Raw genomic sequence first — 26,629 nt, forward strand, 5'->3', positions numbered from 1 at the left:
AGCTCCTGGGGCCTCTGAGAGCACCCCACATACATGTGCACAGACATACACAAAGACACATAATAGACATACACACTGAACGGAAGGAAGCTTCAGAGAAAGAGGAAAAGTCCACTGGATTGGAAAAAGCATACTTAGGCTTCTGGGGAGTATACCAAAGAAAAAGAGATAAAAATTTAAAAATTATACTTTTCTGACTTAAAACTTTAAAAAAACAGGTAGCCGTACAGTAGAAAAGCAAGTGACATAACAGTAAAAAACAGGCGGCTGGACAGTAGTGTACAGTAGCAGCTGCAAAAATAAAACAGCAGTTCTGGGATAGATAGACCCTTTTTCAACAAGCAAATTAGTAAATAAATAAATAAAATCTACTGCATACCACAGTACAATAGAAACCAGCAACCCAATCATTGCTGATATGAAGATAAACTGATAAAACTTTTTGGCAACACAGGTCCATAACATTGAAAAATGTTTAAACTTAGCCAATTCATGTTCAGGAACTTTTCCTGAGTAAACCTTCAGCCACAAGCAGGGGGACTCACAAACTTGTGAGATCTGCCTGCCGAACACTGAAAAGTATTCAAATGCTTACCCTCAGTTTTTGAACAGCTGCATAACAGAGAGCTATCAAAATTTGAATTTTAGAAAAATAATTAAAGATATAGTGATACCTTTTATGGGACAAAAGATATATGAAACAGTAGAAACAGTAGAAAAGCCCCTCAAAAATGAAGACTAAGTTGTAGAGCATTGCCTAGCATGCAAGGAGCCTGGAATCAATCTCTAGCACCTTTATAAACCAAATAGAATTTCCCCACCACCAGCAAGCAATTCCAAAAGAACTGAAAATAGGCCAGACATGCAGGCTCACACCCAGAAACCCAGGACTTAGACTGAAGCAGGAAGACTGCCATGAATCCAAAGCCAGCCTGGGCTACAAAACGGGCCTGTCTCATGAAAACCAAAACGGTCTTTTAAAAACCTTATTTTGAGTATTTTGCCTGCACATATGCATATGTACCTCATGCATGCCTGGTGGCAGCAGAGGCCAGAAGAGGACACTAGATCCCCTGAAACTGTAACAACAGCTGTATGCCAACATGTAGTGCTGGGAACCCAATCCTGGTCCTATGAAAGAAGGGCAAGTGCTCCTAACTGCTAAGTCATCTCTCCAGCCCCTAAAATATCATCTTAAAGAGGACAAATAACAAATATAGATGGCTGGAGAGATGACTCAGCATTAAGAATACACACTGCTCTTGCAGAGGACCTGAGTTCAGTTCCCAGCAGTCACAAGTGGCTCCTAACTGCCTGTAACTCACGCTACAAGGGACCTGAGACCATGTTCTAGTTTCTGCAGGCATCTGCATTCATGTACACATACCCCACACACAGACATACAAGTTATTTAAAAAAAAACTAAATGAGGATAAATACAACGTCTCCATTTACATAAGGTACTACAGTATGAGACAGAAAAGAACTGCGGCTGCTAGAAAGAATGTGGAGCACTCAGTGAGGAGAGTTTTGGTTTTATAAGACGCACAGGGTTTGGGGGATGGATGACAGTGATGGTTGCACGACGGGAAAGTACTTGACATCATAAAACAATAACTAAAAAGATTAAGATGGGAAATTTTGTTATATACATTTTATCACAATTAAAAAGAAATAAGGAAGGCTGGGCAGTGATGGCGCATGCCTTCAATCACAGCACTCGGGAGGCAGAGGCAGGCAGTTCTCTGTGAGTTCAAGGACAGCCTGGTCTACAAGAGCTAGTTCCAGGACAGGTTCCAAACCAAAAAAAAAAGGAAAGAAAGACAGAGAGAGAGAGAGAGAGAGAGAGAGAGAGAAAGGCTCAGAGTTACAAGCACTCACTGCTCTTCCAGAGAACTCGGGTTAAGTTCCCAGCACCCACAGAGCAGCTCACAACTGCCTGTAACTCCAGTTCTAGGTGATCAGATGCCTCTTCAGACCTCTGCAAGCTCCTGCATGCACATGGAGTACATATATACACTCAAGCACACATACATACAATAAATCGATTTTTTAAAAAAGAATTAAGAGGCAGGGGAAATCAAGAGTTTGAGGTCAGACTTGGCTTCATAAGGAGGCCACGTTCCAGAAAAAGCAACACATAAATAAAGATATATTGACACATCTTGAAGAGCTAAAAGCATGATGCAAAGCATGCATGCTCCTGTATGATCTGAAATTTGAATCTCCTAGCACTGAAGCTGCAGACAGTTGTGACTGTCATGGGGATGCTGGGAACTGAACCCAGGTCCTCTGTAAGAACAACAAATGCTCTTAACCACTGAGCCATCCCTCCAGCCCTATAATCATAGGCTCAAGCATGGGTTGACAAGATGGCTCACTGGGATAAACACTTGCTATACAAGCCAAAAGCACTTACTATAAAGACCTGAAAACCTGAGTTCAATCCCATGTAAAGTTGGAAAGAGAAAAGTGACCCCACAAAGCTGTCCTCTAACTTCTATATATGCACTGTGGAATGGTACACAAATCAAATAAACAAATAAATAACTTTCAAAACACTATAAAAATGAAGTATGATAGGCTGGCAAGATGACCCAGAGGTTAAGAGCACTGACTGCTCTTCCAGAGGTCCCAAGTTCAATTCCTAGCAACTACATGGTGGTTCACAACCATCTATGATGAAATCCAATGCCCTTTTCTGGAGTGTAGGCAAAATGCAGACAGAACACTGTATACACAATAAATAAATAAATAAATCTTTTTAAAAAAATAACAAAATAAAAAACAAAAATGAAGTATGCTATTGCCCCTTTGACTGTAACTCAGTGGTAGAGCACCTACCCAGCATGCTCATGTTCCTAGTTCTATGATAGCACCACAATAAAATAAAATAAAATAAAGTCAAAGTGCGCTGCTCGTACAAATGAAAAAAGAAAGAAAAGGCCACTTGCATTGGCACAACACATTTTTTTTTTCCTTTTCTGCAGGGAGATAGGGTTTCTCTGCGTAGCCTTGGCTGTCCTGGAACTCGCTTTATAGACCAGGCTGGCCTCTAACTCAGAGATCAGCCTGCCTCTGGCTCCCGAGTGCTGGGAATAAGATGTGTGATACCACCACCCAGCGGCCACTACACATTTCTTAGAGATTTGTGGATTTGAAAAAAATTTCATATATGCATGTTTGTATATATGTGTACACATAAGCCAGAAGAATGTACAGAGCTAGAATTACAGGCAATTGCGAGCTGCCCACATAAGCATTGGGAACTGAATTCAGGTCCTCAGGAAGAGCAGTATGAGTTCTTTTAACCCGAGTCACCTCTCCAGCTCCCCATCTTTAGTTCTTTAAAGTATAGTTAGGTGACTCGTGCACACGCACACACACAGTATTAGAGATCAGAGGACAGCTTGTGGAAATCTGTTCTGTCCTTCCACCATGTGGATTCTCAGGCCTGGCAGCAAGTATCTCTACCTGCTGAGACATCCTTGCAGCCCTGGTGCTACGTTTTAATGTGAGAACGTCCACAAGTATAATAAATATAACCCTGAAATCACAAAAAGCAGACTAAGAATTGAAAAAATAAAGAGCAAATTGGAAGCCAAGCAAGGTACTGCATGCCTATTGATCCTAACACTTGAGAAGTGGAGGCAGGAGGATAAGGAACTCAAAGTCTTCCTCTGCTACACAGAGTGTGAGATTAGCCTTGACTGCATGAAATTCTACACCAAAAAAGTGGTGGGGAAGCCTGGGGGGCATGTATCTCAGCTAGCAAAGTCCCCAGTACCCACAAAAAAACCCAGGCACAGTGCACATGCCTATAATGCTGCCCTGGGCAAGGGAGACAAGAGGATCTCGGGGGCTTGCTGGCCAGCCAGTCTAACCTTGGTGAGCTCCAAGTCTCAGTGAAAGACTATCACAAAAAAATATGGCTGATGGTGCCTGAGAAATGACACTTGTGATTGACCTCTGACTACCACATGTATGCATACGTATGAACACACACACAAGCACAGACATATATTACACAGACAGAAAAGGTCAATTCAAATGACAAAACAACCAAAATACAGACATGTCCCTGATCTTAAACAATCCTTCACTGTGTTACTGTGTGTCCAGCAGAAAGGAACAGAGCACAGGAGGAACCGAGACCTCCCAAGCAGCCCGACAGGAACGATGGACCCTGAAGAAAAAGACGCAAACTGCTGCAGTTGTCCTCCCTAAGCCTCAACACCCCCGCCCCCATGTCTCACTTCGACTAAGTCCACCTTCAAAAAAATATTTTCTCGACAGTAGGCATCAGGAGAAAAAGGAACCTTTCTTTCTACGGCATTTGGCTGCCACATATGGTACTGCTCTGAATAGAGGCTTTATGAGGGAGGGTCCACAGCCCACAGGCGTGGGTTAGGCCATTGGCCACAAACAGCAAGGAACAGACTTGAGGATTTATATGTCCGGACAGCAGAGGCACACTCGATAATTCAGATGGAGCTGCTGTCACATCCCAATAGCCAGTAAGGCCTACTGAGCGTCTAGGAGACCAGGGCACCATCTGTAACCCTATCCCAAACACAGAACTCACACATATGCACACAGCGCCTTTGTTCTATCCCAGGGCTCAGAGGAAAAAAAGCAATGATTTCAGCTGGAGGTATTTGACAGTTTTATTCAACGTATCACATGTCTCCTGAGTGAGAAAGAGGGTAGAGAGCCTCCATCCCCAAGGAAGAATTAGGGGACAGAGTCCTGCATCCTGTAGCCCCCCTGCACTAAGCATGCTAAAGCCTGCCTGCCTTCCTCAACTCCATAAGTGGTCTGTAAGGAGCAGAGATACTACGGTCAGTCCCAAGACTGGCTACCACAGCCTCCCTGAGCAGACAGGAATCATACGTACTTTTGCCGCCATTGTTCTTGAGGACACTGGAGAGGTTGACAGAGGCCGTGCCTAGTAGCTCATTCCTCAAGGTGTGACAGCTCCAGACCTTCAGATCTAAATGACTCTGGGCTGTGACATTCCTGGAAGACAGATAAGTGACTCATCACAGCCCAGAATATGAGCCGGTCACCCCTTTAACATGGAACAAACTGCTGAAAGCTACATTGCTAACTTCTTGCAGGGGACAAAACAGGAAGACAGTCACATTCACAGCTCACACTCTGACCTGTAAGCCCCTAAGCTAATAATGAGTGCTCTGTGAGCTCAATGAGATACAAACACCTAAGGGAGGAGCACCATGGGGGGGCCACGGGCAGTGGAGTCTGCCACCCCCAGCGCTCTCTTCTACTCTGCCTCCTACATTCTAAAGCAATGCCCTTACAGAACGATGATTTCATTCCACAGAAGCTCAGAGCTCCCGATGCGCTTCCCAGTCTTCTTGGTTTCGCTGGGGAGGCCATCTACTGCCACCTCCACATAGGAGTTGATTCTCGGCTGGCGGTTGTGCACCTTGGGCTTTGCTGACACCACTGGAAGGGAAGGAAAACAAAAACAGATGAGTAAAGTACCCCTTCATGCCCCCGGGGCTCCTTTCTGTTATTTCCTTTTAAAAGATCTTTCTCTTTTGTTTTGTTTAGTCCTCTTTCAAAAAAAACAAAAACAAAAACAAAAACAAAAAAAACTTTTGAAGAATTACATGTGATAGTTCAATCAGGACAATGTTTGCTGTGAATGCCTGAGAACCTTATTTCCATCCCCAGTACCCACGTAAAAGGCCAGGTGTGGTGTGGCAATACTGTTTGTAATCCCATAGACAGGCAGATCCCCTGGGGTCAATTGTCAGCCAGGCTGGCCTAATTGGCAAGTTCCTGGTTCTGGCAAAAGATTCTGTCTCAAATAACCAAGTGGACAGTGCCTGAGTAATGACACCCAAGGTTGTCCTCTGACCTCCACGTGCATGTACATGCACACACACGAGCACACACACACACATACACACACACAAAATAGATTTTTAAAATAAGAAACAAAAAAGGGCATAAACAAAGAAGAAAAAAAAGTATGGACATAAAAACAATCTTAAACGCAAAGGGAAAAAAATTCACTTCTAACCTAAAACCACACGAGATGCTTTGCCTGCTGGCCTACATCCCAGTACCCCCAAACCAACTTTTAACTGGCTGTCACACAACCCACTGCATGGCTGTGTTAAGTTTTTACACTGTTGAGATGACTGCGAGCTCCTCACTCTGGGGCAGTTAGCAGGAATGCCTCTCACAGGCATTGCTGAGCAGCTCCTCAGAGTGGCTGCAGGGGCTCCTCTGGAAGCCCACACGTACTCCCTGTGGTGCTCTGAGCAGCCCTTTGGCCACACTGCAAAGTTGAGTGCTATTTCCCCACTCTGCAAAGCACAGAGATGTTTTAGAAATAGCCTAAGGACAATCACTAATGTTCAACAGTGACTAGAGACACTGTAGTGCATGCACCCTCGAACTGAAGCCTCACAACCAACTCAGGAAGCAGGTAATAGACTATCACCTGTGCCCAGAAGGAAAGAGGCTTGGAAAGAGAGGCCACTAAGGCTGGGTATGGGGACAAACCTGCAACCCCAGCTGTTGGAAGAAGCAGCAGGATTGTTACAAGTTCAAGGCTGGCCTGGTCTACGTGCGGAGTTCCAGGCCAGACAGGGCTACTCTCAAAAAAACAAAACAAAAAAGCCAGACAAAGTCACTCAGGCCTATAATTCCACTGACTTGAGAGGCCAAAATAAGAGGATCATGTTGAGTTCAAAAGTCCACCCTGGGCTAACGAGTGAGCCCTAGGTCAGCCTGGGCCACAGTATGTGTGTGTGTGTGTGTGTGTGTGTGTGTGTGTGTGTGTGGTGGCGGGGGGGGTGAGAGTGTCACTTCTCCAGTTACATAAAGAAGGAGTTATGAGCCAGAATGTGCCCCCCAATAGCCTGACTCCACCCCAGCTGTATGCCATGGTAGCAATAAGACTGAACACACTCCATAATGGCTTGTTCTGTTACCAGCCCTCATGAGAATTAATCTCAATCAATCTTTCAGTCTCTTACCCTCTTTCTCTCTGTCTGTCCTCTCTTTCCTCTCTTATTTTGGTTTTCTTTTATTTGTTGCCTGGTTTTCAGTAGCATCTAGCGGTGCAGCCCAGACTGACTTGAACTAACTATGCAGCTGAAAATGGCCTCTGTCTCCTGAGTACAGAGATTACAGGCATACCACCAAGCCTAGCACACAGCAGTCCTTGTGACAGTCATTTGTCACCAACAAACTGGCAAAAACATGTAGAACAAAAAGCCAACAATATTGTTTCCCAGGGGCACATATCCTGCAGCATTCATGACTCCCAGCGGAACTCCAGGCTGATCAGAAGAAGCACACCTAGACACCATCAACCCTGTGCCTAAATCAGAGGACAGCTGATGGGCCTCAGTCATGATGACAAGACTGATCTCCACTGAGGGCCCTGCTACTAAGAGTAAGCCCAGCTCCTTCCCAGACCCCTCAGGGAGGTGACAAGTTCTACAACTTGACAAAGCTCACAGCCACCCTCAGGTGGTTTGAAGTCGTAACTATTATAAACCCAAAAGCAATAGTAGGGAGGAAATAAGAAACAAAACAAAAAAATCTTTTGGGGGCTAAGAGTCAAGCAACAGGGGTGGGGTTGAGAATAAAGGGTTGTTACAGATTAAGTGGAACACGTACTGCTTTACACGTACATCAAGGCTATCTGAGGCCACCTGGTGGTGAGATAGGAGCGCTGCATACCTTAACTTAAAAAATAGGGACAAGTTTTAATCAGTCCTAGACAGTTTCTTTAAAATCAGCAAGTTCCTGCCAGGCGTGGTGGCATACACCTTTAGTCCCAGCACTCAGGGGGCAAAGGGTGGATTTCTGTGAGTTCCAGGCCTGACTAGTTCCAGACCAGACCAGTCATGTCATAGTGAAACCCTGCCTCAAAAACGGGGGCTGGAGGTCGGGTAGTGGTGGCGCACACCTTTAAATCCCAGCACTCGGGTGGCAGAAGCAGGCTTCTGTGAGTTTGAGGCCAGCCTGATCTACAGAGCTAGTTTCAGGACAGCTAGGGCTGTTACACAGAGAAACCCTGTCTCAAAAAACAAAAAAATAAGAAGGGGGAGCTGGAGAGATGGTCCAGTGGTTATGAACACTTGTTGCCCTTGCAAAGGACCTAAATCCAGTCCCCAGCACCCTCACACAGCTCATCATTATTTGTAACTCCAGTTCCAGGGAACTGATGCTGTCTTCCAGTCTCCACAGGTAGGCACCAGACATGCATGTGGAAGCACACATACATGCAGGCCAACACTCATACTCATAAAATAAAAATAAGCAAATCTTGGGGAGGGGGGTTAAACCCTTTACTTCACAGTTGGACCATCTAAGATTCAGGGAGGTGAATTAATTTATCTAAAATCAGAGTTACTAAAAGGCAGGGCTGAGGCTAGAAACAAATCTCTCAAGCCAGCTCTCTCAGCTTGACAAGGACAGGATTTTTTGTTGCTGCTGTTTTGATTTTGATTTTTATCCTTTAGCCTTCTCCTTGTTTGTTTTTTGTTTGTTTGTCTTGTTTGTGTTTGTTTACGGAGACAGGGTTTCACTGTGTAGCCCTGGCTGTCCTGGAACTCACTCTGTAGACCAGGCTGGCCTCAGACTCAGAGATCTGCCTACCTCTGCCTCCTGAGTGCTGCAATTAAAGGCGTTCATCGCTAACTCCCAGCTCTTTCCCAGGTTTTTGTTGTTGGTTTGGCGTGGTATCCCCACCTACACGAAGGAGATCCTAAATACCAAACTATGTAGCTAAGAATGACTTGGAACTTCTAATCTGCCTCCGTTTTTGGAGTTCTGGAATTATGAGCATGCACCACAACACCCAATTTATTCAGTAGAATTGAACCCAGGGCTTCGTGCATGCTAGGCAAACTCTATCAACTTACCAACTGAGCTGCATTCCCCAAGTCAAAGTGGCCAAAATCTGAGGCCCTAGGTTCAATCTCCAAGTATCTTTAATATAAGTATTTGGTGTTAAATGATTACAACCTTGAAAAGGAAATAATAAAGTGGGGATGGACACATCTGAGGAAGTTAGCAAGTTGTGGTTATTATACACGTAGATCAGGGAATGGGGATTTCTGGGTAAAGACTGAAGTCAGCTATTTCAGAGACGGCAAGCACAAAGGCCCAGAGGCAGAGGCCTGCCACGTGAGTTCCGCGTAGTTAGGAGGCCAGATGACCCAGGCACAGTGACTACAGAAGGTGACAGGACACACACGAGAACACTGAAATGCAGACTTGATGGTTTACTGCAACAAGACTACTGCCTGCTGGAACTACAGCCTGAACGAAGGAAGGCAAAGGGCAGAATCAGAGAGGCAGGTCGGCAGACCGCAGTCCAGAACAGAGTGCCTTCGGCTAGGGGTGGGCACGGCCGGGAGCGGGGAGGAAGACTGAGTGCCAGAGGCCAGTCTCACTGCTAGTTCATTGCCAGCTATGAGAAGAAAAGGTCCGGAGCACGGTTCCAGACTTGGGCACTTTTCTGTGGTCACTAATGGGAAGACAGCTGGCTACTAGATACACGAGCTGGGAGTTCCAAGGAAGGTCTAGGCTGCAGAGAGCAATCTGAGAGTGACCTTTTACCGGAGGCACTTAAAGCCATGAGGCTACATGGGACCACATAGAGCATTAATTAACAGGCGGGAGCCCAGGACACAAAGGAGTCAACCATCTCCGAATATTTTAGCCAAAAGTTCCATTTTTCTCATTTTCCCATGATTTGCCTTCTTTTCCAAGGACTCTAGTGGTAAGCTTTTGTGAACAGAGGCTTCTGAAACACCCTGCTTCAGAAGACCTGGCTCTCCAGATGGAGGTGCCTCAAATACTTCATGCAATTCCACTCACCTTTCAGGGTGAGTTGGGACTTCTCAAAAGGCAGGGCCACTCCTGCCCGGCTGGAGCTGGCAGATGCCATGTCATCACCATGGACCTGCAGGGAAAGCAGGGGGCAGAGTCAGACAACTGAAAAGGAGACGCAATAACAATCCAATGGGCTGAGAGCCATCTCGGTGGTTAAGAGCACTGTGGACCCTGCAGAGGACCTGGGCTCAAGTCTCAGCATCCACATGGTATTTCACAAAAATTTGGAGCTCCAGGTCTAAGGGACCAGATGCCTTCTTCTCATCTCCAAGGACGCCAAGCACGAACATGGTATGCAGAATACAAAATACTCATCCACATAAAATAAAATAAATAAATTTTAAAAAATTAAAAAGAAAAACTCAACCCCAGGACAGCTATGATGGTGCAGCCTGCAATCAGTATGACAGCAAAACTTGTAATCCCAGCATTTGCAAGGTGGGGGTAGGAGGAGCAGATCAAGGTCAATTAGTGAGTTCAAGGCCAGCCTAGTCTACCTAGTGAGTTTCAGGATAGCTAGGACTATGTAATAGGGAGATGTTGTCTCCAAAAAGTATAAATAGATAAGTAAACTATTAACCCAGCTTTTTTATGGGCGTGATGAACCTGAAGATCTGATTGAACATTTCTCCAATGATCCCAATTGACTAATAAAGTCATGAAAATATACGATGCCACCCTACAGGTGTTCCTGTCATGCCTGGAGGCTGGAAGTAGAAGCTCACTTGAAACAGAACTCTTACTCAAAAGTGATTTTGGAACATCATCATTTTTCATTTGGAAAATATTGGTTCTTTGAGCTGTATAGATATCCTAAACCTTAGCACATTCCATTATACAGAATTAAAACACACACATTTGTCAATGTCATCAGTGATCTCATCAGACAGGCATCCAAACGGCGGAAAACTGTCAAGCCCGTTGTGGTGGAGTGTCCCAAATTGTCATTTTCTTGTAAGAACGATTTTGTTACTGGCAACATTCAGTCAGTTGTTTTTCTTAGTGTCAGGTTTGCTTCATTTAGTTTGAAGAAAATGTCTACCAATTTCTCAAATCTAGTAACTTCAATTTGTTTCTCGGTTGTCTTCTGAAGGAAAATGGTTATTTCATGAAGAAAGCAACACTTTGGCTCTAGATTCAAGGACTGCTCAAGTGCTTGTCTTCAGCAGTTGCTACAGCTCGCCGTGCAGCAGGTGCACACCCCAGCAGCGAGAGGAGAAAAAGACGGCTGCCAAGATGGCTCAGCAGGTGCAACACCTGCCACACAAGCCTGGAGACCTGAGTTCAATCCCTGAAACCCACACAGTAGGAGGGGAGAACCAGCTCCACAAAGATGTCCTCTGACCACCAACCTCCACATTAGTCATGGCTTACACATATGCACGTGCACACACACACACACACACACACACACACACACACACACACACAATATTAGTAATAAATAGGAGCTGATGAGATGGCTCAGTTGTTAAGAGCATGTACCACTCTTTTAAAGGAGCTGAATTCAGTTCCCTATACCCATATTAAGCAGCTCACAACTGCCTATAACTCCAAATTCAGGGTTTCCAACACTTACTCAGGCACCTGAACAAACACACACAGACATAACAAACACATAGATGCAAACTTTTTAAGTATAAAAACATAGTGAATTTTCAAAATTTTTGTTTTGTTTTTCGAGATAGGGCTTTTCTGTACAGCCTCGGCTATCCTGAAACTCACTCTATAGACCAGGCTGGCCTCAAACTCACAGAGATTCACCTGCCTCTGCCTCCTGAGTGCTGGGATTAAAGGCGTGCGCCACCACTGCCTGGCCCACAACTTTTTTTGGATTTTCTGCCTTTTCAAATTGTGTTATGTTTCTAAAATGTGACGCTACACCACCAGTTCACATGTACAATTCTTAAATGGGACGAGAAGAGAGAGAGAAGAGGTGGGAAGAGAAGTAGAGAGAGAAGGAAATGCAGCCTGAGTACAGTACAATGCCCTTGGTGAACAGGTGAACTTACACAGAATAACCATGCCCCAGGGGACACATGGTGAAAAAACACGACAGCACGGAAAGGAAAGAGCCACTGAGGTCAAAACAGAAGTTCCCTCTATGCAGGACAAAAGGCAGGAAGCAGGGGAATTGGAGAATGGAGACTGAAAAACCTCTGTATGGACAACATTGGCCTTTTAATATATATTACATAACATATATTAGATGTTTCTGTTACATGTAGGAGTATTTTGCCTGTGTGTATGTAGGTGTACCGTATGCATGTCTGGTGCTCTTGGAGGCCAGGGTTCCGATTTCCTAGAACTGGAGTTATGGAAGGTTGCAAACCATCATGCAAGTGTTGGGAACTGAACCTGGGTCCTCTGGAGAAGCAACCAGTGCTCTTAACCACTGAGCCCTCTCTCCAGTCCCAAAATCAGCGTTCTCATGATATGTACCTGGGTCTCTGAACCATTTTGTAAGTTTGACCTTTTTCTCTAACTGAACAACTTTTAGGGGAAATGACAGTATACTGAATCACGATAAATCAGGCCCTCGGGTCAGTGCTTTAAAAGAGGTTAAGGCCCTAAAAGTTGGAAACCCACTATTTATAGACTTTAAAAACAAAAGACTATTTTTTAAAATCTTGATGTCCACTGGGGCTCTCTCTTCCCTAAGGCAACTGAAGGGGAGCTTTTGAACCAGCCTGTTCTCCTGAGCTTAGGAGTGTGGTTCAAACTCTAGACAATGAAACTTAGAGCCCCCGCATGACTTTGCTAAGGAAGAGAAAGACTAAGTATCTTGAGCTACAACTAAAACCCCCAAAACAAAATCAAAGATAAATGCTAAAGAACGTTCAGAAAGAGCAAAGGCAGCTGCGAACATAGCAGAAATAAGGGCCCCCAAATCGACCATCACCTTCTCTCACCAGTCATTCGTAATTACAGCCCACATTTATGAACACTGGTCTCTGTTATTATGTGAGCTTTGTCTGTAGTTTCAGATCCAATTAGCCAGGTCCCACCTGCCCATTACAAAGTAAGCTATGCGGACTGTAAAACCTTTGCAGTGTGCATATAAAGGAAAATAACCACAACCAGGAAGTGAAGACGGACATCAGAAAACCTACCACACAGGAGGCTGAGACAGATGCCAGAGATTGAGGCTGGCCTGGGCTATACCACAAAACTCTACGCAAAATAAATACATAAATAAGAGGCACTGGTCCCCAAGTAGTCAGAACCTATTGGCTTGTCTCAGGGCCTCACCATCAACAGGACCTAAGTGAGTACTGTGCCGGGTTCATAGCCCCAGTGCACATGACAGAAAAACTTGAACACACAATGTGTTCAGCTTCTGATTCAGATACACAGGGATGACTAACAACTTGTTCTAGCTAGTAATGAGGAAGAGTTTACATACAATCAGAAAGACAGAATAGAAGCGAGGAAAGGAGAAGGAGAGAGAAGAAAGCAAAGAAAGTCAGGAAAATGGAACTACCTTATGAGCCCAAGGCAGGCAGGGAGGAGGGAGACTGATGGTTAAATACTGAGGGCTGGGTAGGCCAAGAACTACACCCCCGAAGACAGCAATGGGCCAGTGAAAGGTGGGGAAGACATCAAAACTTCTTTCCTTTACTAATTTGAGCAAATTTACTCAATTTCTAAATAAAATAAATAAATAAAATGGCATTCTATCTCTGAACTTCTCCTCCTCCTGAGTCTTGACAGCCATTTTTGCTGTGTTAGGGTCTTTTTTACTTGTATGTGTAGGCACATGTACTTGTGTGCATGCAGACACCAGAAAGGGATGCCAGTGCCACCCTCCATGCCATAGGGAGGTCAGTGCTGTCCTCTACGCCAGAAAGGGACACCAGTACCGTCCTCTGCCACTCCCCACTTACTCCTTTGCAGCAAGGTCTCTTCTTGAACATAATGACTAAGCTGGAAGTCAGCAGCACACAGTAATCCTCCTGTCTCAGCCCTCCACCAGTGATACCTGGCTAGTTATTCGGGTGCTGGGATCCAAACTTCAGTCCTCCCAATTCCATAAGTGCATGTAACTGCTAAGTTCTCTCTCCAGCCAATAGTTTGCTTTTTTAAGACATGGTCTCCTATAGGCCCGGCTGGTCTTGAACTCATCAGGTCAGTCTTGAAATCCTGATCTTCTTCCCTTTGCCTTCCAAGTACTGGGCCTTGAAAATACTTTTAAAATAAAAGACTGAGTCTGGGCATGGTGATGCAGGCCTCTAATCCCAGCACTTGGGAGGCAGAGGCAGGCGAATCTCCGGGTTTGAGGCCAGCGTGGTCTATAGGATAAAAGACTGAAAAACTTAAAAAGAAATAAAAAGGAAAGACTGTATGGGAGAGTAGATGTGCAGCTGCCCCTCCTTAAACCCTTCCCAACTCTCTTTCCCAACAGACTGAAAGATCTGAAGGCTCTAGGCAGACACCAGAGAGGGTGGCTCCCAGACACCTATCATGCAGGGAACTGAGAGAAAGCACAGGCCTGTGAGAAGCCTGAAGTCCTCTCTACTCCGGTCACTTTCTTCACTGTGGTCCTGGCACCCAGACCAGCCTGATGGCACTTCACACTTCAAGTAATGCTGGGGTGGAGCTCAGCCTAGCACGTGAAAGGCCCTAGGTTCAGGCTGCAGTACAAAGAACAGTTAATGATCCCAGCTGGAAACAAGAGCGGACATTCCATGACCCTTAGTAGCACTGCAGGTAGAAGGTAGGGTTGGCTACTAGACTCCTTCTTTTCCTTTATCTTTTCTTGCAGAGCTGGGCATCAGACCCAAGACCTCAGGCTTACTGGTCAAAATATGCATAGCCTGTCTTGAAATAAAACAAAATAAAAATAAAAGGAAAGTTCTCTTTAGTCAAGATTAGTTTCAAACTCACTATGTAACCATGGACTTCAGATCCCCTTGCCTCCACGCCCTGGGTGCTATGGACGATTGATGCGACAATAGCTGGTTCGTGAGATGCTGGAGACGGAGCCCAGGGCTTTCCACCCGCTAAGCTACAGCCCTCACATCGTCATCCTTTCAAGGCATACACTTGCTCTGGTTTCATTAGATTCGGAGTTGAGCTGCCATCACCTCCATCCAGTTCCAGACCACTTCATTGGCCCTAAATAAACCCTATTTTGTCAATAACCAGCCCACCCCTCCCTCCCCCAGCTCCTGGCAAACATCAATCTACTTTTGTCACAGAGAATTTGTCTACTCTAGGCAATTTATACAAAGCAATCATGTGACCTTCATGGGGTCTCTTGTGATTGTTTTCTTTCATAGAATGTTTTCAGGCCATTGTAACGTGTATCCTTTTATGGCTAAATGTTGCTCCATTGTATGGCAATACCTTTTACTTACCATCTGGCTCCTTAGGACCAGTTGAGTCATTACTTTTTCTTGTTTGTTTAAGTTTTTTAATATTTATTTATTCATTTTTTATTTACTTGGAAGTGTGTGTGCCTACATGAGTTCTTATGTGCACCATGTGCCTGTAGAAGCCCATGGAGTTCAGAAGGGGTTGGATCTCCCGGAATTGGAGTTTCAGGCAGTTGTGAGCCACCATGTCGTAACTGAACTTGGGTCTTCTAGACCAGCAAGGGCTCTTAGCCCCTGAGCCACTTCTCCAGTCCTGCTTATTGTTCTTCTCAGTACTTAGGACCTAAGGACAGGCCTGAGCCATGAGCTCTAAGCAGCACTGAGCCCTAAGCAGCATGGCCTGCACTCAGCACTCTACTTCTGTTCTCTAGCAGGACTGGTAGCCCAGGATGTCCTCAAATTCTTTACATCCTCCTGACTCCAGGAGAAAGTTCTGTTTATTCTTGGCTACATGCTGCAATGAGAGAGAGAGAGAGAGAGAGAGAGAGGCAGAGGCAGAGCTTTGAAGCTCAGCATTCAGGAGGTAGGGACAGATGGATCAGGATTTTAAGGTCAGTGATAGTTACACACTAAATTTGAGACCCTGTCTCAAAAAAAAAAAAACAAAAAGAAAACTCTTTTAATTCTAGTACTAGGGAGGCAGAGGTAGGTAGATCTCTGTCAGTTCAAGGTTAGCCTGGATTACAGAAAGAGTTCTGGGCCAGTCAGGGATACATAGTGAGACCTTGTCTCAAAAAGAGAAAAGAAAGAAAAAAAGGAGGAGGGGTGTGCTGGAGTAGTAGCTCAGTGGCAGAGCTCTTGTCTGGCACACATGAAGCTCTAGGTTCAATACCCTGTACTTCCTAAAAACAACACATGCATGAGCACACACACACACACACACACACACACACACACACACACACACGAAAAAGGAGGAGGAGGAAAAGGAGGAGGAGGAGGAAAAGGAGGAGGAGGAGGAGAATGAGGAGGAGAAGGAAAAGGAAAAGAATCAGCCTGGTCTAGTGGCACAGGCCTATAACCTTGGGCTGAGGCCGAAGAATCACAAGATCAGGGCTAGCCTATGCTACAACAGTGAGTTCAAAGCAGACTGAATAGCTGAGACCATCTTAAGGGATAAAAAAAGGTGAAGCAGCACTGGAGCATAGCTCAGAGGTAATAAGCTTGCCTGATAGCACAAGGCCCCAGGTCCAATTCCTAGCACCCTAAACACGAGAGAAACAGGCTTATTTATAAGGAAAGACCAACCTGTTGCTCTTCTGAAAGACATAAAGAGCAGAGTCTGTCCCAAAGACCTCTTCTACCTTCCCGTGCTCAAGCTTGTCTAGATCTTTCCACACACACAGGCTTCTTTCTCGGTCTCTTCCCACCGTCTAGCACTGAACTGCCTTCCATTCACCAGAGGCCCAAAAAGAAAAGCAATCAAGGTTGGAAGACTTTGCCAACTTGCAGGTAACAATTGGAGAGGAGTTTTCTGCTGGAGAGAGGCTACCAGCAGGGCTGCCTCCACCATGCAGTCCAAGTTCAACCCTAAGGAGACCAAAGTGGTGTGCCTGAGGTACACTGGAGATAAGACCAGCACCACATCCACCCAACATCAGTGCCCTGGATCTGTCTTGGAAAGGACAGAGGGTGGTGGTGAGACTGACCACTTGGAGCGGACAAGCTCTCAAGGAGCCACCAGGAAACAACGACATTAAACACAGTTGAAGCATCACTTTTGATGTGACTGTCAATGCTGGCCCACAGATGCAGCACCAATCTTTAGCTAGAGAACTTTCTGGAACTATTGAGACCCTGTGGGCTGCAACATGGATGGCTGCTGTTCCCATGACATGTTCCCATAGATGATGTCAGCAGCCATGCAGTGGAATACCCAGCTAGTTAGGAAGCAACAGGAGCCTGGGCATTGTGGTGCACATCTTTAATCCTAGAATCCCTAGCACTAGGGAGGCAGAGGCAGGCAGATCTCTGGGTTCAAGACCAGCTTGGTCTACAGAGCAAGTTCCAGGACACAGGACAGCCAGGGCTACACAGAGAAACCCTGCCTCAAAAAAAAAAAGGTGGAAAAAATATTTCGATAGATCATCTGACCAAAATAAAAATTATGCAAGAAAAATGATCAGCTAATAATAACAGAGATGGCAAAACAGATCTCAGGATAAACAAAAACACAACAGATAAGGTATGAATGACCAAAGGAAGAGGCCTGCCCTGGGTGAAGACTTGGCATTGCCCAGCAGTTACCAGCAAGTCACTACTTCTAAGCTGAGGGCACTGATGAGAACAGGGAGCTCACAGTCTTCTAAAGACTCCAGTTGGAATCCAATGGAACAAGATCTTAGAGATTCCAGAGTCCATCACAGTCCTAAGTGATGCAGGTACTCTAAAGCTCACTTGGGCCAGGCTGCTCAGATGGCTCAGAAGGAAAAGGTGTTTGCTGCCAGCACTGAGAATCTGAATTCCATCCCAGGGTGTCCTCCACACATGTGCCTTAACACACATGTAATGCAATGAATACACAAATGTATTTTTTTCACAAATGTATTTTTTAACAGTTCACTGGTCTAATCAAAATTTGAGTTGATGCTCATGAATATACTATCTTACTGAGAAAAATATCAGATCCAAAGACCAAGACTAAAATCCAAGGGTCACTCACCAGTCAGTGTGAGATTACATTTGTGCTTAATCTATATGATGGCAGGCTGTGGTGTGTATGTGTGTGAACTATGTTCAACTTGTGTTTGGCAAAGTTGGTATTTTAAACTTTAAAAACCCATGTATTGGGGCTGGAGAGGTGGCTTGGGGGTTAAGAGCACTGGCTGCTCTTCCAGAGGTCCCGAGTTCAAGTCTCAGCAACTACATGGTGGCTCACAACTATCTATAATGAGACCTGGCACTGTCTCCTGGAAAGTGCATATATAATAAATAAGTTTTTAAAGAAAAACCATTTATCGTTCCACCTGCTTTTCTCTTTTCCAACCTTGGAGGCTCCTAAACTGGTTGTCAACACAGAAAGCCAGAAATTCCTGAAGTTAGCACTTGAGCCGATCTCAGAACAGTTCTCAACTACTGAAAAATAAAATAAAATCTATCAGTTTGTTGGTATTTGTTTCATTTTTGTTGATGTGCATTGGTGTATGGCCTGCATGAAGGTGTCAGGTGCCCTGAAACTGGAATTACAGTCAGTTGTGAGCCATCATGTGGGTGCTGGGAATTAAATCAGGGAACCAGGGTCCTCTGGAAGAACACCCAGTGTTCTTAACTGATGAGCTATCACTCCAACCTCAAACCTGTTGTTTTTAAAAGGGCCTTTAAACCCAGAACTTGGGAGGAAGTGGCAGAGAGATCTCTGAGTTCAAGGCCAATTTGGCCACAGTGAGTTCCAGGACAATCAGGACTAGTAGTGAAATCCTATAGCAAACAAAAAAGGTCTTTAAATGACAAAAGAAGAGACCCAAATTCCTAGTGACCAACTGCAACGCTTAGCAGGCCTTCAGAGGATTGAGATTTACTCCAGAAGTTCAAGTTCTGCAGTACTGTGTTCACACTGCCCTGGGGGTGACCTTGTCCACTCTCAACCCCAGCCCCAGTTACAGACCTCCTGCCCCTGCTGTCACCAGGGACACATCTCACTGCCCCAGCATCTTTCCTTGGGTCTACACTAGCCCTGTACAATGACTGTGAACAAAACCGAACCCAAGTCCTGGCTACCCTACAGGGTCCCCCTATTTTTTTTTTTTTTTTGTCTATTTTGTTTTGTTTCCTGAGTAGCCCAGGCTGATCCCAAAAGATAACCCAGTCTCTACTTCATGAACACTAGGATTACAGACATGTGCACGAGGTGTTTATGCAGTGCTGGGGCTCAAGCCCCAGGCTTTATGCACACTGGGCGCATCTCCAGCTCCTGTCCCCATTTAACGACAGCTCCATTTCTACTCGTTCATACCCAAAACTTGGAGTCACTTTTGCCTGCTCCCATCCTCCCACATTCCCACATCCACGCCACCTCATCCACAAATCCCACTGGCCGAGCTTCAAAATCCAGCCCAATGCATTTTTCACCGAGTGTGGCAATGCCCTCCTCATCCATCTTTTTGCTTCTTCCCTGGCTCCCTTTCTCCTTCACACCATAATCCCAGCAGGTCTGCCAAAAGGCAGGATGGACTGCATCTACTCCTCAGCTCAAATGCCTCATTCATCCTGTGAAAACCAGCATCCACACAAAGGCCTGCAAGGCCTTCCCTGGCTGCCCAAAGTTTCCTCCCACAGCCACCACCCTTGTGAACTGGTCCTCTCCACCCCCGACTCACTCACCCCTCTCCAGCCGTACTAAGTTCCTGGCTGGTCCCTAAACCTGCCAAGTGTTTCTCCCTCCAGGCATTTGGTCGTGCTTATCCCTTGGCCTGCACTGTTCTACCCTCAGTCAGTCACGTGATCCAGGCTTCTCCTTTTGGGATCTTTATTCAAGAACCAGCACACCCATAATCCTGGCAGCCAAGAGGCTAAGGCTTCAGAAGGGGGTGTCAGTTTGAGGCTAGCCTGAGCAAATGTGAGACCTGCCTCCCAACCCCCAAAAAAGAAGTGCTAAGATTATAGGTATGAGTCACTATTCACCACTGAAACTTACTTAATTATATTGTATTTAACATAATAAATACAAAATATTACCATTTACAGCATGTATTTACATTTATATGATTTTACTAGAATATAAAAACATTAGTGTAAGCAGGGCAATGGTGGCACACCTCTTTAAACCCAGCACTCAGGAGGCAGAAGCGGGTGGATCTCTGAGTTTGAGGCCAGCCTGGTCTACAGAGTGAGTTCCAGGTCAGCAAGAGCTACACAGAGAAACAATGGCTCGGAGGGATGGGGGGCAGTGCAGCATTTCAACTTTCATATTGAATCTTCAAAATCTGATGGATCTGACAGTCACAGGCTATACCAGGGTTCAATAGTTCTACATGGCCAGTGGCCTCCATGCCGAATGGCCAAACTCCAGCATGAGGCCTGTAATAAAGTAGGAGTGAGTGCAATCCTCTTGCTTCTGCCTCCCAACTGCTTGGATTACAGGTATACGCCACTCATACCCACCCTAATAGCACACTTTTTATATCTGAAAACTAATTTTAAATGAAACCTTTTATTGCTTTTATGAATAAAACCTAATAGGTCTAGGAATAAAAAAAACCCATTTGGAAAAGATGGCTCAGCAGGTGAAGGTGTTTGCCACCAAGCCTGACAGCTGGAGCCGGATTCCCAGGACCCACAAGGTGGAAGGAGAGAACTAACTCCTTCATTTATTTACTAGTCTGGAATCTAAAGTCAGGACTTCAGTAAGCCTCAGCTTCTTCATCCATAGAAGGAGAGCAATGCATCCTTCACAGATCATGGCTTGAATGAGATGCTGGGCCAGGCACAATCGTAAATGAATGCCTGCAACACAAGCACTTGGAAGCTAGAGACAAGAGACTCAACCAATCATAGCTTCCTTAGCAACATAGCCAGTCTGAGGCCAGCCTGGGCTACAACTTACCTTGTATCAAAAAGTCAAAAGACACAGTGAGACCCTGTGTCAAAAAAAAAGAAAGAACAAACAAAAGAAAGGCTGAGCATAGTTTTAATTTTAATTTAATTTTAATTTAACACAACTTTAATTCCAGCACCTGGGAGGCAGAAGCAGGTGGATCTTTCTGAGTGCTAGACCAGCCAAGGCTACATAATGAAACTTTGTCTTAAATAAGTAAATAAATAACCAAAACATAAGAATAAATGAGAATCTGGTATAAGATTTTTGCAGATGGGAAAGCTATCATTAAGTAAAAGATTACCTGGTGGTGCAGGCCTGCAATCCCAGTTACTCAGGAGGCGGAGGCAGAAGAAGTACAAGTTCAAGGCTTGCCTGAGCTACAGGAGGAGTTTGAGGCCACCCAGGGAACTTTTGAGATTCTGTCTCAAAAGAAAAAGAAAAAATTACAAAAAGGAAGGCTATGGCTGCAAAGTTCAACAACAAAAAACAAAGTGAAAGAGATTGACAAGCCAACCAAAGCCTTTCCCTCGGGCTCCTTGTTTTCCTGGAGACCAAGAACACAGACCAGAGCTAGCTTCGCTGACCAAAGAGACAGAAAACTTAAGTTTAACCCCCTTCTTCACCACATACAGCAGTGCGACCTTTAGAAACCCACTCATTTCTCAAACACTGACCAAGTATACAACATACCAGGCAAGAGGCTAGTAGCCAAGGGAGCCACATAAAATAGGACTGCTGCCCTTGAATGATTTAGTCTAGCAGGAAGATGAGTAAACAAGGAAGAAAAGCATAACAAGCCGAGATGGCTCAGCAGTTATAGCATTCATTTAGGGCCTTTTTTTTTTTTCTTTTTTGGTTTTTCAAGGCAGGGTGTCTCTGTGTAACAGCCCTAGCTGTCCTGGAACACACTCTGTAGACCAGGCTGGCCTCAAACTCACAGAAATCCACCTGCCTCTGCTTCCCAAGTGCTGGAATTAAAGGTGTGTGCCACCACTGCCCGGCTTCATTTACTGCTCTTCCAAAGGACCAAAGTTTAGTTCCCAGCACGAAACTCCACAGGCTCACAACCACCTGTATCTCTGCCCTCTGTGGGCACCCACACCCTACATATGGCATACATACACAGACAGGAACACACATACACACACACACACACAAACACGCACGCACATACATAGTTTTTTTTTTTTAAAGTCAAACTTTCTTAGCTGTTTGTTCTCTGTGAAGAGGAAATGACTTCTCAAGACTGCTACAAAAATTAACTTTTGAATGTTTGTCATATACCCCAAAGCCGTCAACTCTTAATGGATCAATGCGAAGTACTTTCTTTCCCCTAGTGACCTGTGGTTCTGGCTCCTGTCAACGTCCCATCTGAAGCCCGACTCCTTCATTGCATTCATAAAACTCATTTCCCTTCTGTAGAGTTTTGTAAATGTAAGGGGAAAGAGGGTGGCCCGTTTGTTTGTTTAGGACTTAACAGTGGAGCCCAGGCTGGCCTGGAACTTAGAGGCAAGCAACTTCATGCCTCAGTCTAGAGGATGAACAATCTTAAAATGGGTATTTTAACCTCAAAGAATATGATCTAGGTCACACACTTCTAAGGAACACCACAGAAACTTCTCTGTCACTCCACCTAGTCACAGCTGGTCAAGATAAGAAGTCACATGGTAAAAGAAGCTGCGTAATTTAAGCCTCAGACAGAATGTCTGGAGCAGTATCGGTACACTTTCAACTGTCCAAGACTTAAGCAGTCAATGCGTTGCTGTTGTCAGCCCAGGTCGCTGACAACAGTGTGGGTTGTAAGCCATGTTATGATCCCAGCAAAGCATCTACATGTCTTAATTTTTGTTGTTGTTGTTGTTCTCGAAGATTAGCCGATCCGGGAGCATCTCAAAAGAAAGATGATCTGAAAGGCTAGGCTCCCAACAAGTGGAAACCCTAAGCAAACAGGGCCAAGTGGGTGTGACCAGAGTCAGCCGATCAAGACTCAGAAATCCCTCCTGAAGTTTAAAAACTGAACGGGACCGAAATCAAACTCTCAGGTCGCGATCATCTTCAAAGAGGACGTAAGGAAGACTCTCGGAATGGGGTCCAGGCCGCATCGTCCAGATTTTTCTCCCTGTCCCTACAAGCCAGACGCCCACTCCCGGGCAGCCCCTTCCAGGGAGCTTGCAAGTCTCCCCGGCCGAGGTCGGGGCCCCCTGTACAGACGCGGCTCCCTCCGCACCGCAGGCACCCAGGCAGGGGTCCCCCTTCCGGAAGCGCCAGCAGCTGGCGACTCCCACCGGGCCCAGCGCCCACCCCGCTCGGGCGCGAGCCGGGACACCCCTCCTCGGAGGCCGGAACCGCGCGCCAGGCCCCTCCCACAGGAAGCCGCCGCCCCCCGGCGCCCGCCCCGCGCCGCCCCCGGCCCCTCACGCCGCCCGCCGTCCCCGGCCACCCCGCGCCGCCCGCTCGCCACCGAGCCCCCAGCGCCCGCGCCACCTACCTGCAGCGGCCACACCAGCGGCGCCTAACTCCGCTCCACTTCCGCCTTCCAGCGCCCGCACTCGGACCGGGTCACGTGAGCGCGCGCGGTCACCTGACCCGGAAGAGGCTGGCCGGGGCGCGCAGGTGCGGGCCACCTAAAACCCAGACTGCGAGCCTTTGACTTACTGAAGTCCGTAATGGGAAGGATCTCTATGCCCTGTGACTGTACCCGAGCCAACGTATAAACTGGGGGCGGGCTCATCGGGCACCAGGAGACTTATTTCTCCCTTTGGAAGTAGATAGAATTATTTCCCTCCGTGGTACAGGTGGGAGAAGACCATCCGGTCAGTTAAGTCAGCGAGCCTGTCGGGGATTACTGAACAAAAACCGTATGCTAGCCGGGTGCTCGCCTTTAATCCCAGCATTTGGGAGGCAGAGGCAAAGGCAGGCAGATCTCTGAGTTTGAAACTAGATTGGTGTTATGAGTCTGTAAGGACAAACAAGTCCAGGAGTGTTAAGAAGCAATATTAAGTGGAAGGTTATGAGCCTGTAAGGACAGAACCTAGACTTGTCTTTACAAGTCCAGGGCAAGTTCAGGAGAGAGCGGCACTAGCAGACATAATGTGCAGTGATGATAAGAGTGACGTAAAGGCAGGCAGGAGTGTTAATCTGGAGTGTGACGTAGGAAAGAGTGAAGTGAGGTTGAAGAATGGTATAAAAGGGAGGCAAAAAGTCCAGGAGGCATTCTCAAGATGATCTGCTAAAGACCCTGTTGGAGAGGTGCCAGAGAAACTACAGCATTGAGAATCAATCAATCAATTAATCGATCAATCAACGAGACATTGGACCAGAGATCTTCCAAGAGCCAGAGAACTTGCTCTTGCCTGCGGATCAAGACTTGCTGATCCAGAGGTCTACGTCGAGAGCCACGAGCCATCATCAGATTGTACACCCCAATGCCTTATTAGATAGACTATAGTGATGCTTGCCTAAGATTTAGGAATATATATGTGCTTGTGTGATATTGCTTATGTGATATTATTTCCTTGCTTGTGATGATGATATTTACTTACTTATTGGCTGTGACAGAACAATTGTAAGATCTTGAAGTGCTTATACAATAAATGTAGTTCGGACAAAGCAGAGAACTGCTAATCTGAGTGTCATTCACTAGCAGACCTCTTAGTGAAGCCAGAAGGCCATTCAGCTGTGCTCCCGACAATTGGTCTACAGCGTGAGTTCGAGGACAGCCAGGACTACGTGGAGAAACCCGGTCTTGAAAAACAAAACAAAAAAACTTGCTAACCAAAAAAACTGTATGCCCCTCCTAAATTTGAATGTCGGATAAACCGTGTAACTATAGCCACGTCCCCAAATTTACAAGGGATGTATTGACACCACAAAAGTATCCTGATCAAACTTAAGTATCTCCTGTCTTTGCAGCCTGTGCCAACTATATGCCAGGCCTTATTCTCGGTTCTAGAAGTATAAATGCCCTAGCCTTTGTAGAGCATCTGTTCTTGTTCCAAGAAGCAAAAGGGAAAGGGGGTGGGGGCCACACTTCAAAACTTCACCCAAGTCCATAAGTGTCCCTATGGGGAGCCAACTCCCATTTCCTCCCTGTATGGAGTAAACTGCATGTTATGGATTAGCAAACAGGGCCTCTGTGGAACCCTGGCTGACCTGAAACTCAATGCTGTCCTTGGCCTCCTGATTGCAGGCTTGCCTCACCACAGCCTGCACAGCAGAGACTTTCTGGGTTTTACGGGACTGAGGGTTGAACCCAGGCCCCTGCCGGTACTAGTCAAGGACACTACTACTGACCTCTGTTGCCAGACCTTTTATTACCTTCCTAGTTTTATCTGGAGCAGGGTCTTGCTTAAAGTGCTCTAACTGGCCTTGAGCCAGAAAGATTTTCTTTCCTTAGTCTCTGAGTAGTGTGGATTACCAATTTGGGCCAGTGGGGGAATGGAGGGAAGAGACAGGTTGAGTCACAGTTTCGTGTCACCTAGGCTGGCACCCACCTCCAGCGGATGGTTCAGATAATAGATGTGTGTCACACCACCTGGCTTTTTGTTGAGTTTGGTTTTGGTTAAATGAAAGTTTTAATTTTTCGCTAGTATTTTATTATATGGATGTTTTGCCTGCATAGACATCTGCGTACCAGCTGGGTGTCCAGTGCCTTTGTCGTGGGTTATCTACTAGAGAAGACTGCTCAGACATGGGTCTAAGCCAATAGAAAGTCTTTATTAGCCAGCCCGCAACTACACTGGGTGTGCAGGATCAAGCAAGGTTAGTACATTTAGAGACTTTCCCGGAACTATGGGTTTTAATGGATTAGGTCCTTTTCCGCTGTGGCAGGTGTTGCTGTCTACATGCAGAGTTCATGGCCTGAGTGATGCTTTCACCATGGAGTCAGTTGTGCTGAGCTCTGGTCCTAGTGAATGAGTTAAACTGTGAATTTACCCTACTCTAAAGAGGTGTAGCTGGACCTGGTGAAGGTGGCACACGCCTTTAATCCCAGCACTCGAGAGGCAGAGGCAGGTGGATCTCTGGGAGTTCATGACCATCTTGGTCTACAAGAGCTAGTTCCAGGACAGGTTCCAAAGCTATAGAGAAACCCTGTCTCAAAAAACCAAAAGAAAAGAGAGAGAGAAAAAAAGACGCACTTAGTCACCATTAGTACACGTCCACCAAGCAGTCTCAGGGCCCAGTAATATTGCTGTAGTACAGATGAATTAACCCACTGAAAAATGGGCATCAGAATACAGGGAAGTGCTTAGATGAAAGGCTCTGGATATTAGACAAGTTCCAGTTTCTTGCAAATCCTTTAACACTAATTTGGGCTGCCCCCACTCACAATGAGTTTTATCAGCCAATGGGCTGACAGTCCAACCAGTAATCCTGGCTGATTTCTGGCTGGAAATTATTAACTCTATCCCCAGGGTCCCTTCCTGTGTCATAGGGTCTTATTCTCCAGGTTTTCCCTGTTTTGCAAAGGCCAGATTCTTTCTTAAAGACTTCTTCAGGAAGCCTCGGTTTCACAACTCAATTTTCACAATGGAAAGTCCCTTGTTCCTGGCAACCCGGCGGCCCAGCCTCAAGGCATGCATAGAATTATAAACTCTGTATTCCCGCCTCCAAAGATAAACTCCCATATCTTTCTTTTCTCCAGTACAACCAGAAGCTTAAGTTGGGCATCAGAAGGTAAATAAGATGGAATATGGGCTGCTGGTCTGTAGCCACATTAGCTATCACCTTCCCTGTATCAGTCTTTCTCCGTTCCCAGGTCCAGGCAGTAGGGTTGGGACCATCACCCTGTATTCATACCAAACATAGGACCCAGGAGCAGGTA

General features: G+C 45.9%; 1 protein-coding gene across 1 annotated transcript in view; it reads right to left on the minus strand.

Moving 5' to 3' along the window:
* The window catches only part of Wwp2 (WW domain containing E3 ubiquitin protein ligase 2), a 126,468-nt gene extending 105,174 nt beyond the window's left edge, over positions 1–21,294 (minus strand). The window contains 4 exon segments of the mRNA XM_085681764.2: positions 4,898–5,019; positions 5,322–5,469; positions 9,877–9,961; positions 21,107–21,294. Of these exon segments, the coding sequence (XP_085537890.1) occupies positions 4,898–5,019; positions 5,322–5,469; positions 9,877–9,946 (340 nt within the window). The 5' untranslated portion in view covers positions 9,947–9,961; positions 21,107–21,294.
* Between the last annotated feature and the right edge of the window lie 5,335 nt (positions 21,295–26,629).

Source organism: Myodes glareolus, chromosome 22, assembly GCF_982192425.1.
Source record: "Myodes glareolus chromosome 22, mMyoGla1.1, whole genome shotgun sequence".
Taxonomy (NCBI): Eukaryota; Metazoa; Chordata; class Mammalia; order Rodentia; family Cricetidae; genus Myodes; species Myodes glareolus.